Genomic DNA, 11,401 nt, shown 5'->3' with positions numbered 1-11,401 from the left:
CCGCGCGCCCCACCCGTCCTGCCTCCGCCCCGCTGCGCACCGCGCGCACCCTGTCCGGCGGCCGAGAACCAACCCCCTCAACCCCTACGGGCCTGAGACTTCTCTCTACAACTCTGCCAGCTACAGGAACCCCACCCCCAATCTGGGACCTGGCGCCCCCAATCCCTTTTTCATCCACTCGCCCACTTCCTTAAGCCCTGCTCCCAACCTGTACCCCTTCAGTGTCCCCTGAGGCCCCTAACCCTAGCCAACTTCTTTGCCCCCATCCTCAGCCTCTGTTCCCAAACCAGCTGGCCCCGCGCCCCCACTGAGCGGTCCCTGAGTCCCGCTAGCTTCCACCTTCAGTGCCCCTTCCTCCCCAGGGTCCTGAAAGTTGACTCCTCCACCCCATGCCCCACATCCTAAGCGAGTCACCGATCTCGGTCAGCACCCCCTTCCACTCGACCAGCATCTCTTCCCACTTCATCCCGTTTCTAGCTGGTCCTCCGCTAGCAGCCCCGGCCTCATTCTTTGCTTCTGGGAAGACAGAGAAAAAGCTAGCAGGCATGAAGTTCCCGGCCCTCCCGGTGGCTCAGCTGTCCCCTTGGCCAGGACAGGGCTAACGTTCCTCCGGGTAACTCCTTCGTGGGCATGCCGACATAAATGGACTCCTTGGGTGCGGGGATGGGTCCTGCGGGGCAGGAAGGATTCCCAGGAGGAAAGCAGTAAGGAAGCCCCTCCGGACTCGTTGACACACCCCCCCCACGGAAAAATCCGCTCAGCGGCCCGCGGGTGGGGTGCGCCACGCAGTGAGTAATCGTTCCGGCGGCCACCGCCCGCTGCCGACTCCAGGTAACCTGGCTACTCCAGCAACGCATAGTTTATCTTCTTTTTGCGCAGGGATTCTTCTCCACGTTATTATTTTTGACCAATGCTTGGGTTTCCGGACCCCTCCATGCAGGATCCTTATCCCCCTCCTCTTCATCCCCATTTGATACCGGTGCCCTTGATAAAAGAGTTTCTAACCTCCAAAGCCTTGGTGGAGAGGATTTCTAAAATGAGAATTCCAGGGCTATCTCCCGAAGGGTGATTAGGGTGCAGCCCCGCCCCTACCTGAAGCCCGATATGAAGAACTCTAACTCCACCTTTCTGCGGTTTCTATAAAGGCTTGACCCTCCCCCATGTCCCTTACCGGTCAAGGAGATAAAAGTGTTTGAGGGGAGTGAGGGGACTCGAGTATCACCACACTGTTCAGCTAAAGGCTTCCTTCCAACCTCTATCACTGAGGTCCCCAACTCAGACCCCAGACTGTCCAAAAAAAAAAAAAAAAAGGATCGGAAAATGGAGTGTTGAGGACACTACATACCCATCATACCCATCCCACCAATTCCCAGTTTGGGTGCTTTGTGGGGAGGAAGTGGTGCACTGGCATTATTGGAGTAAACCAGGTCCTCTGCCTCAGTTTCCTTCTTGGTACAGTGGCAACTCACAGGCAGTGTAAGGGTTTCTATGAGTAGATGTCACACAGCAGAAGATGCCACTATCTAAATGCTTAACACAACCTCACAGCAAGGTGGGGGGAGGGACTTTCTTTTGGAGCAGAAGTGATCCCAAGGCCTTAGTTTGTCACGTCAGGAAAATGGGCCACAGGGTGCCAGGTGGTCCACAGGGTTAAATGGAAGTGGCCATTATTGGCTAAAAGTCTATTTTCAAGATACATGCCACCCCTCCCACATAAGCCCTACTCAGCAACTTTTGACTCCCTCCCTTCAGATTCCCGGAGCAAAATTTTTATACATGCCCCTCCCCCAGCCCTTCCCTTTTTGGAGAAAACGCTTCCCCATCCACCCAGGTGCTCAGGCCAGAGACCTGGAGACGCTCAGCTCATGAAACTCTTCTCTTCACTCATCCCCCACGTCCAATCCATCAGCAATTCCTGTTGGCTCTGATTCCAAGATACATCCCTTTTCTGAGATTTTGATCCCCTCTCCTCACCCCACCCGGGGCCAGGCTTCACCATCTTCCTCTGGGATGCCACCTGGCCTCTGTCTGGGCTTCCCAGGTAACTGTCCTTCCCTCTTCTTCATAGCAGGCAGAAAGAGCTTTTAAAAGAAACAGAGCAGGTCTTATCTGCCCCTTTTTCCCTCCTCCCCTGATTTTTTTTCTTCCTCACCCTTGCTCTAACTCTTGCTCCAGCCACTGCAGACCCATGACCCCAAACATATCACACTTGCTACTGTGGCTGGGTCTTTGCACACTTGCTGTTTCCACTGCAGGGATATAGTTCCCCCAAATTCTCCCCCAGTTAGCACATTCTCTTCATCAAATCACAGGTCAAGTATCAGCTTCTCAGAACGAGTCCCCCCCAACCCTTCCCTGCCATACTCTCTTTCCAGGCATTCTCCATCCCTTTGTCTTTTTCAATTGTCTTCACACTACAGCTACTCTTGGAAAGTCAAGCATTGTCTTTCTCAGACAGACACCCTAACAGCCATTAGGACCCCATACTGGGCCCAGTGAGGGCTGCAGGTAACTAACTCAGTGAATGCTTATAAATTTAAAGGGTAGATATTTCTCATTTCTCCCAATTAGCAAGAAAACTTAGTTCCAATGAATCCTGCTGCTTGGGATCCCAGCCAGGTCCAAGCCCCAGGACTTGCAGTATAACCTAAGCATATAGCCACCTTTCTCTGTCCTTTATCCGTGGAAGGATATGGATCATTTGTTCAGTGCAGGCCTGGAGTTTGCCCTCTACCCTCTTGGTAACCTTTGCCCTATACTTTCCACTAAAGAAAGAGATTTGACTCCTAGGTGCACCCTGACATGGCCTTGGTACCCCCAGTGGCTTAACCCCTTTTTGTCCACCACAGCCTCGGTGCAGGGAGGGAAAGGAGCATTGATAGAATTCTGGCAAATATTGACCCAAGTCCTTGAAGGTGGCTGGGAATGTTCTTGGTGACAAGAACATTGGAGGGCCCCACTTGGGCTGGGGGAGGGCAGTTCTTAGTCCACAATTCTCTCTCTGGGTCTCTGGTGAGGTATAGACTTAGGTTGGGAACCACAGCTCCAGATCCCCTGATAAATATAAGGCAATGCAGGTCACTGGGAAGAAGATAGTGGTGGCATCTTCAGGGTCCCATAAGTACTCAGAGCCAGTGGGGTTAGGGTAAAAGGGGGCACAAAGTTAAGGGGGCACAGAACAACCTCTACTATGCAGAGACCTGGTATTCAGGGCTGCTCAGTGGGGTTGGGGTTAGGGTGGAGAGAATCAGCTGTCTGGAGTTCCAGCTGGGTGTTCCCAGAAAAAGGGGGTACCTAAATGGTGATCGGGAACTGGACTTGATGTTGAGACAGCAGAACCCAGGTTTAGAACCTATGTGCGTGAGGAGGTGGGGCCCCTGTATGCCTCTATAATTTCTATGGGAAGTGGGACTGAGCCTTGGGAGCAGGATGCCTGGGTGAGTCTCTTTGTGCACGCTGTACTTCAGACGTTCAGATCCTGTGAACGCTGGGGGTGGGGATCTCGGGAAAGTGAAATTGCCAAGATCCAGGTCAAGACCAGTGCCACCGGCCACAGGAAGCCTAGGTTTACAGCCCTTCTGTGCCCTGGAGCTCCTTGGATGTCCCAGGTCCAGGAGGCCCTTGAAGGGGACATCCGTGCCCCTAGTCCTCTCCCCATCCTCCCACTGTCAGCTGCAAGGCGCCACGGTGCCTGCCTTCTTCCCAGATTGTACCCGGCTTGGGGGTGGGGGTCAGCAGGGTCGTGGTGAGGGCGGCAAGGGACAAAGGGCGCTTGTCCGATGCCCGCCCTGACCTCGGTCACTGCTTCCCGGACGCCTGGCCCGCGGCTGATTCACGCCCAAGCCGGCAGCAGCCCTTTCACCCGCCCGCTCCCCCCAACAGCCTGCCGCCCCCGGCCCGGCCGCCCCGGGGGGTAGGAAGTGGGGGGGGGGCGCGAGGGGCGGCGCCGAGTCAACTTTCCCTCTTAAGCCCCGAAGGAATGTCGGCGGATTTCCTGAAACCCGACCCTGGCCGCCCGCCGGCCCGCCTGCCCCTCACCTGGACCTGCTCCCTAGGGACCCGAGGGAGGGGCGCGGGGGCTCACCTGGGGGGCCTGAGTCGAGTCCTCCTTCCGCTCTCGCCCTCAGTGGCCTCGTGGAGCGGAAAGGGGAGGGGGCCTAAACTCGCTCTTCCCTGGAGACCTTGGGGGATTCCCAAGCCCCAGCCTCAGTTTCCCCTTCTGCAATCGGGCAAGGGTGTCCATCTTGGTGCGTCTTCAGCATGTCCTTTCTGCCCAACACCCCTCACCCCCTGCCTTGGCACGATCTTGCCTTATTTCTTCTCTTGCTGGACACCTGGGCAGACTCCTTTTGCCACCCTGTGCCTCAATTTCTTCATCCGTAAATTGGACTAAGCTACCAGTACCTATAGTGTAGTTTCAAGGAAATACCTGGGAAGTGTTTTGTTTGGAATGAAGGAAAGACAGTAATTGTGTAGGATTTAAGCGTGCGGGGCTCTGGAATTGACATGTGTGGGCTTGAATCCTGGCTCTGCGGAGGGGTCCTGGAGCCTAAGTTTCTCATCTGTTCCTCGGGGGACAGTATGGGTCATCACCAGTGGCTGTTTCTTCAGACGCGGGTCTGGCGCGCAGTTGGAGAGACGCGGAGTCCTCAGCCTGCGCGCCAACCGCGGGCTGGAGGCCCTCGCCGCTAGGTCGCCGCGGCCTAGCACTGGAGGGGCGGGGCGGGGCGGGGGAGGGGCCGCGCCGGGATCCAGATGTTCGGGGTCCGCCAGGCACAGCCGCGCCTGATTAAGCCACGTGGGGGCCGGCCGAGGCCGCAGAGATGAAAGCGCGGCGGCTGGCCGGGGGAGGGGGCCCGCCAACGACACCCCCCTCTCCAGCCCCTTCCTCCTCCGCCGGAACCTGCGGCGCCCTCTGACCCACTGACCCAGCCAGGCAGCTACGGGCGTCTGCGGGGGCGGAGCGTAGATGCAAGATGCGCCCACAGCCGCGGCGCGGCGGCCAGCGCAGGCACCTGCGGGACGGACGTCGGCCAAGAGGCGTTATCGTTGCAGGGAACCCGGCTTGAGGGGACCCTTCTTTCTGAAAATTGACATAGGGAGAGGTCGGGGACCCTTCTAATCTGAGATTCATGCGGTTGCAATATGTCGCCATGGAGGATGACACAGAGGGTGAAAATGTCCCTTTTTTCCCATGAGAATTGGACATTTTAGCAGCACTCCTTACTCCACACTGCACCTCTTTATCTCTTCTCGCTCTGCCTAGGCTGAAGGGCCCTCAATTCGGTGCAGGAGCCACATTCACCTAGTCTGTGTATAGGGGCTAGATCTGAGGGAGTGGAGACAGCCAGGGTATCCGGAGGAATGGGGAGAGGTGTTTTTTCTTTGTTTGTTTTGTTTTTGTTTTAGTATGTATATAAAATAGTTTATTTTTGCATCATTTTGTGCATTTCCCCATCTCAATTGCAATCCCCTTGGGCTTCCGTCATCATAGTCCAGTGCATTCCCTTCCGGGGAGAGCTTCTTAAAGGAGGCAAAGTGCTCATGTTACGGCTTCTCTGTCTTGGATATTAAAGGAGGTGATAATACAGCCCCTCCCCGGGCCTTCGACAACCCCAGCTCGGCCGACCCCACGGCCCCCCCACCTGTTCCACCGCCCTCTCACCTCCCGTTCCAACAAGCTCTCGCCTCCGAACCCTCGCTGGTTCCTCTGCCTCCCCTCAAGGCTACCCTGTGCTGTCACACCTTCTTGGTTGGAGGGCCTCCCTGATAACCCCTAGCCAATAGACCTCTCCCCTCCCATCTCATCCATTTGTTTTCTGTGGGTCTCTTTTGTTGGCGGAGAGCTCCTTGCCCTTGACTACCCATGGAGGCGTCCTGGCATCCCCGGGATGGGACAAACGGCGGGAGCCACGAGCCACTAGCCACCTGCCCCGCCCGTACACCGACGGTGCCGCAGCGCCACTCCCCCGCTCTTTCTCCGCATCCCCCGCCCCCCCTTCCCAGGCTGCCTCGCTCGGGTGACGTCAGCGACCCGGTCCCCGCCGCCGCCACCGCCGCCACCACCGCCGCCGCATCCTCCGCGCTAGCCAGGAGCCGGCGTCCCCGCGCCCCTCGCGCCCGGCCCGGCCATGGCTTCAGTGGCGCTGCTACCTCTGCTTCTGCTTCTACTGCAGTCTCCGCTGGCCAGCCCCGCGCCACCCATCCGGGACCCCTTCGCCCCGCAGCTTGGGGACACGCAGAGCTGCCAGCAGCGGTGCCGCAACCGCTATCCCGGTCCGCAGCCCCTGCAGGTGATGCGCGCGCGGCGCCACGGAGAGCCAGCCAGGTCTCCGATGCGGAGAACTGTAGCCAGGCGCTCCTTGGAGGGGAAAGGGATCGGAGATGGGGAGGGTCTCCAGTAGACGCGGGGCTCTTCCGCTGGGGGGAAACGGTAGTGTAAAGTACCTTCGACGAGAATGGATGCGTTCTTCCTGGGAGGGAGGGGCAGAATTCCTTCCACGAGAGGATTTGGATATTGGGGCCCTCGGATGAATGCGGATGGGGAGAGTCCCTTCAAGGGTGGGGTGGGGCGGGGGTGGTGGTGGTGCTGAGGCTCCTGATCTCCTCCTTAGGCTCTATCCACTCGCTGCTGCGCAAGGACTTTCAGGCACCCAACCCCCAACCTCAGGCTGACAGTCCCCTCCTCCACCTTAGCGGCTTCCACATCCTTCTCCCTACACTCCCAGGGCTCTGAGCCCCATTCACATAATCACTCCCTCCTGGCCGCATCCCAGTTTTCCCAGGTTTGAAGGATAGCAAAACCGCTAAGCCCCCCTCCTTTCTCAAGCCTGAGAATCCCCTTTAATTTCCTCTCTCATCTCTAGGGGTGGGGGCATTTCCTGATGCCTTCCCTAGTTTTTCAACCATTGTCCATCTCTCTTCAAATCCCCCCTTTACTCCTCCTCAGAGTTAACAGTCCCCACCCACAATATTCCTAGCTTCCATCCCCCCAATCTCCAGGATTTGGAGGGGGGAACCGGACCTTCTGCCTTCTACCTACCTAAGCGCTTCCAAGGGGCTCTTCCTAACCTACCTCCTGGCTTGAGCCATGACCATCCACCCCCGTGGCTTGAGCCCCCTGTCTCTCTTCTTCCCTGGTCTAAACCCAGTGTCCCCCACCCAGGTGGAGTTTCAGAGCCAGTTGGAGGACACCACAGAGTCCCCACAGAAGAAGTATGACAGGGCTGTCATGATCAGTGCCTGTGAGCGTGGCTGCCGCCTCTTCTCCATCTGCCGCTTTGTAGCCAGGAGCTCCAAGCCCAATGCCACCCAGGCTGAGTGTGAAGCAGGTAAGAGCTGGCTGATGGTACAGGCCAGTACGGGGGAGGTGGCTAGGAAAGGCCCTCCCAGTCTCACCCTCCTGCCCCTGCAGCCTGCGTGGAGGCCTATGTGAAGGAGAATGAGCAGCATGCTTGCAGCGAGGGCTGCTGGAGCCAAAACCCAGAACCTGAACCCGAGGAGCCCCAGCCTGAGCAGAAGGTGGGACCCCTCCCATCTGTGGTCCCAGTTGTTGACCCTTCCCTCTCCCCTTGCTGCCCAACCTGCTCTCACATCCTGAGTCTTTCAGGTTCCTCATTCTATAGTGGGTCTACTGGGGACCCTGTTTAGAGCCAGTGATGATTTCTGTGACCCCCTCACACCCTTCCCCTGCCTCATTTGCAAGGCATCAATGACAGAAAGCAGTCACCATTTATCAGTATTTGCTCAGCCAGTATCCCCAGAGGTACTTGGGAAAGGGTCACCAATTTGGTGCCCATGTAACAGCTACATAAGATCACACAGGTCTGTGCAGACATGGCATTTAAAGACATTGGGCTTGTGACCACCCATCCCCTAACTCTTCTTCAGTACCACCAAGCTGCCTTTATTGAGCACCTACTGCATACCAGTGCTGGGCTAAGCACTTTTATTGTCATGGAGCATGGCAAGTGTCAGAATTAAGGTTCAGAGAGGAGCAGCTTCCCATACACACACATTGTCCCCACCTCCCCTCCACCCCCCAGTAGAAAGAGCAACTGCTCACTTCACCTGGTCCACGAGTGGTTTAGGCAACGCTACAGCAGGGTAAACCAAGGCACAGAATAGACTGATGGGCTGTTTCCCAGAAAGCCCTCTGCTGCCTCCACCCATTTCCTCTCCGCAACAGGTTGTCACTGTTCATAGAAGACTGCATGGCCCTCCTAGTCTTAGTTATCTCCTAATGTCAAAATAAGAGTAATCATGGTGGTGAAATATTTAATAATAGCAGCTACTACATATTAGGCACTATGGGTATCATTATCTAGTTAAAAATCTCATAGCATCCTCACAATGGAAGAGAATTATCCCAGTTTTAGAGTTCAGAGAAGACACAGGGCAAGTCAAATGCCCTTCATTCTGTGAAGTCCTATTCTCAAACTCAGTTGGGGAATCCATGTGTTGAGGTCTCCCAGCTTCCCTGCCCCCACACTTGGCTAATGATCTACCTTGGTGACATTTCTTTGCCCTTGGCAGAGAAAGGTCCTAGAAGCTCCAAGTGGGGCTGTCTCGCTCCTGGACTTGTTTTCTACCCTCTGCAATGATCTTGTCAACTCAGCCCAGGGCTTCGTCTCCTCCACCTGGACTTACTACCTGCAGACTGACAATGGGAAGGTGGTGGTATTCCAGGTGAGGGGTATGGCAAGGGTCACCCCCAGATGGTAAGTGGTGTTTGGGGTGAGAAGGTGGGATGCATTGGTTCTGGGCTCATGGGATGCACAGTCCATGGGTGAGAGAGCTTCAGGTCCAGCTAGATCCAGACCTCAGTGTCTCACTTCACTTCTTGACTGCTTTCCTCTGTGATAGCCTCATCCCCAAGCAAGCACCAAGAGCAGGGTGGATGCTTAAGGCTCTAGATTACAACCTGGCTAGGGCTTTAACTTAGCTAGGGTTCACTCTGGTTGACTGAATTGGGTCACGTGGCCACCGGGAGATGGAAACAAGAGAAATTCCCTGCCCACATGGCAGGAAATAACATCCCTCTCATCACAGCTCACAACCCCACAGGAGGGTGTCCTCCATGTCTCCAGTGGTCCTGGTGCCAGCTGGGCCAAGGTAGGGCACACTGGGCATAGAGATGCCTCCCAGGGCCAAGGTGGTAGGGCTGTTTGTACTGTCTTGTTTTGGCCCAGACCCAGCCTGTAGTGGAGACCCTGGGGCGCGAGGGGGCCCGTTTGCAACGAGTCGAGGTGACCTGGCGGGGATCCCACCCTGAGGCTTTGGAGGTGCACGTTGGTAAGGTCCACACCCAGACCAGTGTTTTTCTGCAGTGGCCCCATTGTCAGCTGTCACAAGGGGTTCTCCTGGCAAACAGCCCTTGGAAACTGAGATTTCCACCTCTCAGGGTTCCATAGGCCATCTCCAGGGCTCCCATGGGCCAACCCTGGGTTCCATGGTCCATCTCTCAGTGGTCCCGTAGTCTTTCTCCCAGGGCTTGGACTCTATTTTAGGACTATGCCTCATTGCATCCCAATCTCCTTTCTCTTTATCGTGGTGACTGTGGCCTCTTGCGAAAGGCGGCTGAGAAGTGTTCTGTCTCTCAGACCCTGTAGGCCCCTTGGACAAGGTGAGGAAGGCCAAGATCCGAGTAAAGACCAGCAGCAAAGCCAAGGTGGAGTCGGATGAATTGCAGGACAACGATTTCCTCAGTTGCATGTCTCGGTGTGTAGTGGGGCCCTGGGGTGGGGGGTGGTGAGGGTCTTCCTGATCCACTAGGATCAGGACAGCTGAGCATGCCTGTGGGGTGGGGCAGGCGTTCTGGGCTTCCTCGCTGGATCCTGGCCTGCTGCCTCTTCCTCTCGGTGCTGGTGATGCTGTGGTTGAGCTGCTCTACGCTGGTGACCGCGCCAGGCCAGCACCTCAAGTTCCAGGTGAGTGGGGCCAACACTCCAAGGTGTGGGTGCGTGGGGTTAGTACCTAAATGTCTAGGTGGGCAGGACTGGTGAGTGGGGCCAGTTCCTCAAGTTCTGGGTAGGTGGGGGCCTGGGCAAGGGGAGTGGGCAGGAGACCTTCACCCTGGTTCTGAATGGGCCTGCCCTTTCCCCAGTGGGCCTGCCCCTTTCTCTTGTCCTGATTTGCTGGACAAGTTTCTTTACTCCTCTATGAAATGGGGGTAAGGACACGTGCCTGTAACCAGGGTGATCAGAAGTCAAGGATGGGAAGGAGCCTTGCCAGGATGGGCCTCAGTAGCCCCTCTTCTTCCTCCCCCTGCAGCCCCTGACCCTGGAGCAGCACAAGGGTTTCATGGTAGAGCCTGACTGGCCCTTATACCCTCCCCCATCGCACTCCTTTGGGGACAGCCCCCCATCCTACAAGTTGAAACTGGACTTGACCAAGCTGTAGGCCTCCATCTACTCCCCAGAGTGGTTAAGTGTGCGGTTCCTTGGGTCTTGCTTTCCTGCTCCCTGGAGAGGAGGCCAGGGTGGGACCTTCCCAGGGCTCCTTCTCACCCCAAACCTTTTCTCCCCAGCCCTGCTCCTCACCCCTTGGTTCTGGGTTAGTCATGCCCTACAGGGGTGGGCAGCGGAATCTGACCGTGGTTTCTCCACATCCCCTTCCCCCCAGAGGGTGATACTTTCTGTCTTTGTGGTGTAGCTTCTTGAGTATTTGAATCCCAGTTCTTTGCTGCCTTATTCCTCCCTCTTCTCTTTCCTCTCTGGGGGGCTGAGGCCACTGGGAAGCCACTGTATCTAGGGGCTCCCCATTTCTCCCCACCCTACCTCTGGAAATCCAGTTCTGAGACATGAACCTCACCACACGCTGGAGGGGCAGCTGGGGTTGGGGTTGGAGCATGGGGGTCGGGGAGAAATAAACCATGTATATAAAGATAACTTAGACTGAGCCTGCTTTGTCTGTTGGTCTGTCTGCTCTTAAGGGTGTTTTCTGAACATGACTTACTGATCTGTGCCCAAAACACCCTTTCTGAGATAGGGAAAACTTGAAACTTCCTGTTGCTCTAGGGGTGCAAACCAGTTGCCACCTTGCAGAGAACCTCTCTGTTGCCCAGCTCAGATCATACTCCTGACCAGGAATATATCCCTGGAAAAGTGACTGTGTCATCTGGCCTGGGTGGATCAGTACCCCTTCCCGGGCCCCAGGATCCCTCCTATGAAACGGACAGTTAGCATCTTGAAGAGGTCATTTGTGACCTCCCTGGTGGCACAGTGGGTTAAAGCACAGCACTGTGAAGCTACCCACAGCCACTGAAGCATGAGTTCAATCCCCAGCCAAGGAACTGACCCACATGGCATAGCAGACCTCTCCTATCTCCCACGCTGCTCCCCTCAGCAATGCCTTTTAGTCAATCCACCTGTTCTGCTCCCCACTCTGTCTCTGATTAATC

At 56.3% G+C, this 11,401-nt stretch overlaps 1 protein-coding gene across 1 annotated transcript; it reads left to right on the top strand.

Moving 5' to 3' along the window:
• The first annotated feature begins 6,034 nt into the window (after nt 1-6,034).
• On the top strand, nt 6,035-10,890 carry TMEM59L (transmembrane protein 59-like). The gene is made up of 8 exons (XM_012729255.1): nt 6,035-6,293; nt 7,166-7,331; nt 7,415-7,521; nt 8,536-8,688; nt 9,192-9,294; nt 9,603-9,720; nt 9,812-9,929; nt 10,273-10,890. The coding sequence occupies exons 1-8, from the start codon at nt 6,132-6,134 to the stop codon at nt 10,399-10,401; spliced, it is 1,056 nt and encodes a 351-aa protein (XP_012584709.1). The 5' UTR covers nt 6,035-6,131; the 3' UTR covers nt 10,402-10,890.
• The last annotated feature ends 511 nt before the right edge of the window (nt 10,891-11,401 follow it).

The sequence above is a fragment of the Condylura cristata genome, unplaced genomic scaffold, assembly GCF_000260355.1.
Source record: "Condylura cristata isolate star-nosed mole 26May11 unplaced genomic scaffold, ConCri1.0 scaffold00024, whole genome shotgun sequence".
Classification (NCBI taxonomy): Eukaryota; Metazoa; Chordata; class Mammalia; order Eulipotyphla; family Talpidae; genus Condylura; species Condylura cristata.
This window is presented reverse-complemented; position numbering and strand designations above follow the sequence as displayed.

Bases quoted from the DNA above. Each gene is read 5' to 3' on its own strand.
- TMEM59L (XM_012729255.1), top strand. From the start codon at position 6,132: ATGGCTTCAGTGGCGCTGCTACCTCTGCTTCTGCTTCTACTGCAGTCT. The intron at 7,332-7,414 runs GTAAGAGCTGGC...CTGCCCCTGCAG, and splicing joins CCAGGCTGAGTGTGAAGCAG to CCTGCGTGGAGGCCTATGTG. The intron at 9,295-9,602 runs GTAAGGTCCACA...TCTGTCTCTCAG, and splicing joins GGCTTTGGAGGTGCACGTTG to ACCCTGTAGGCCCCTTGGAC.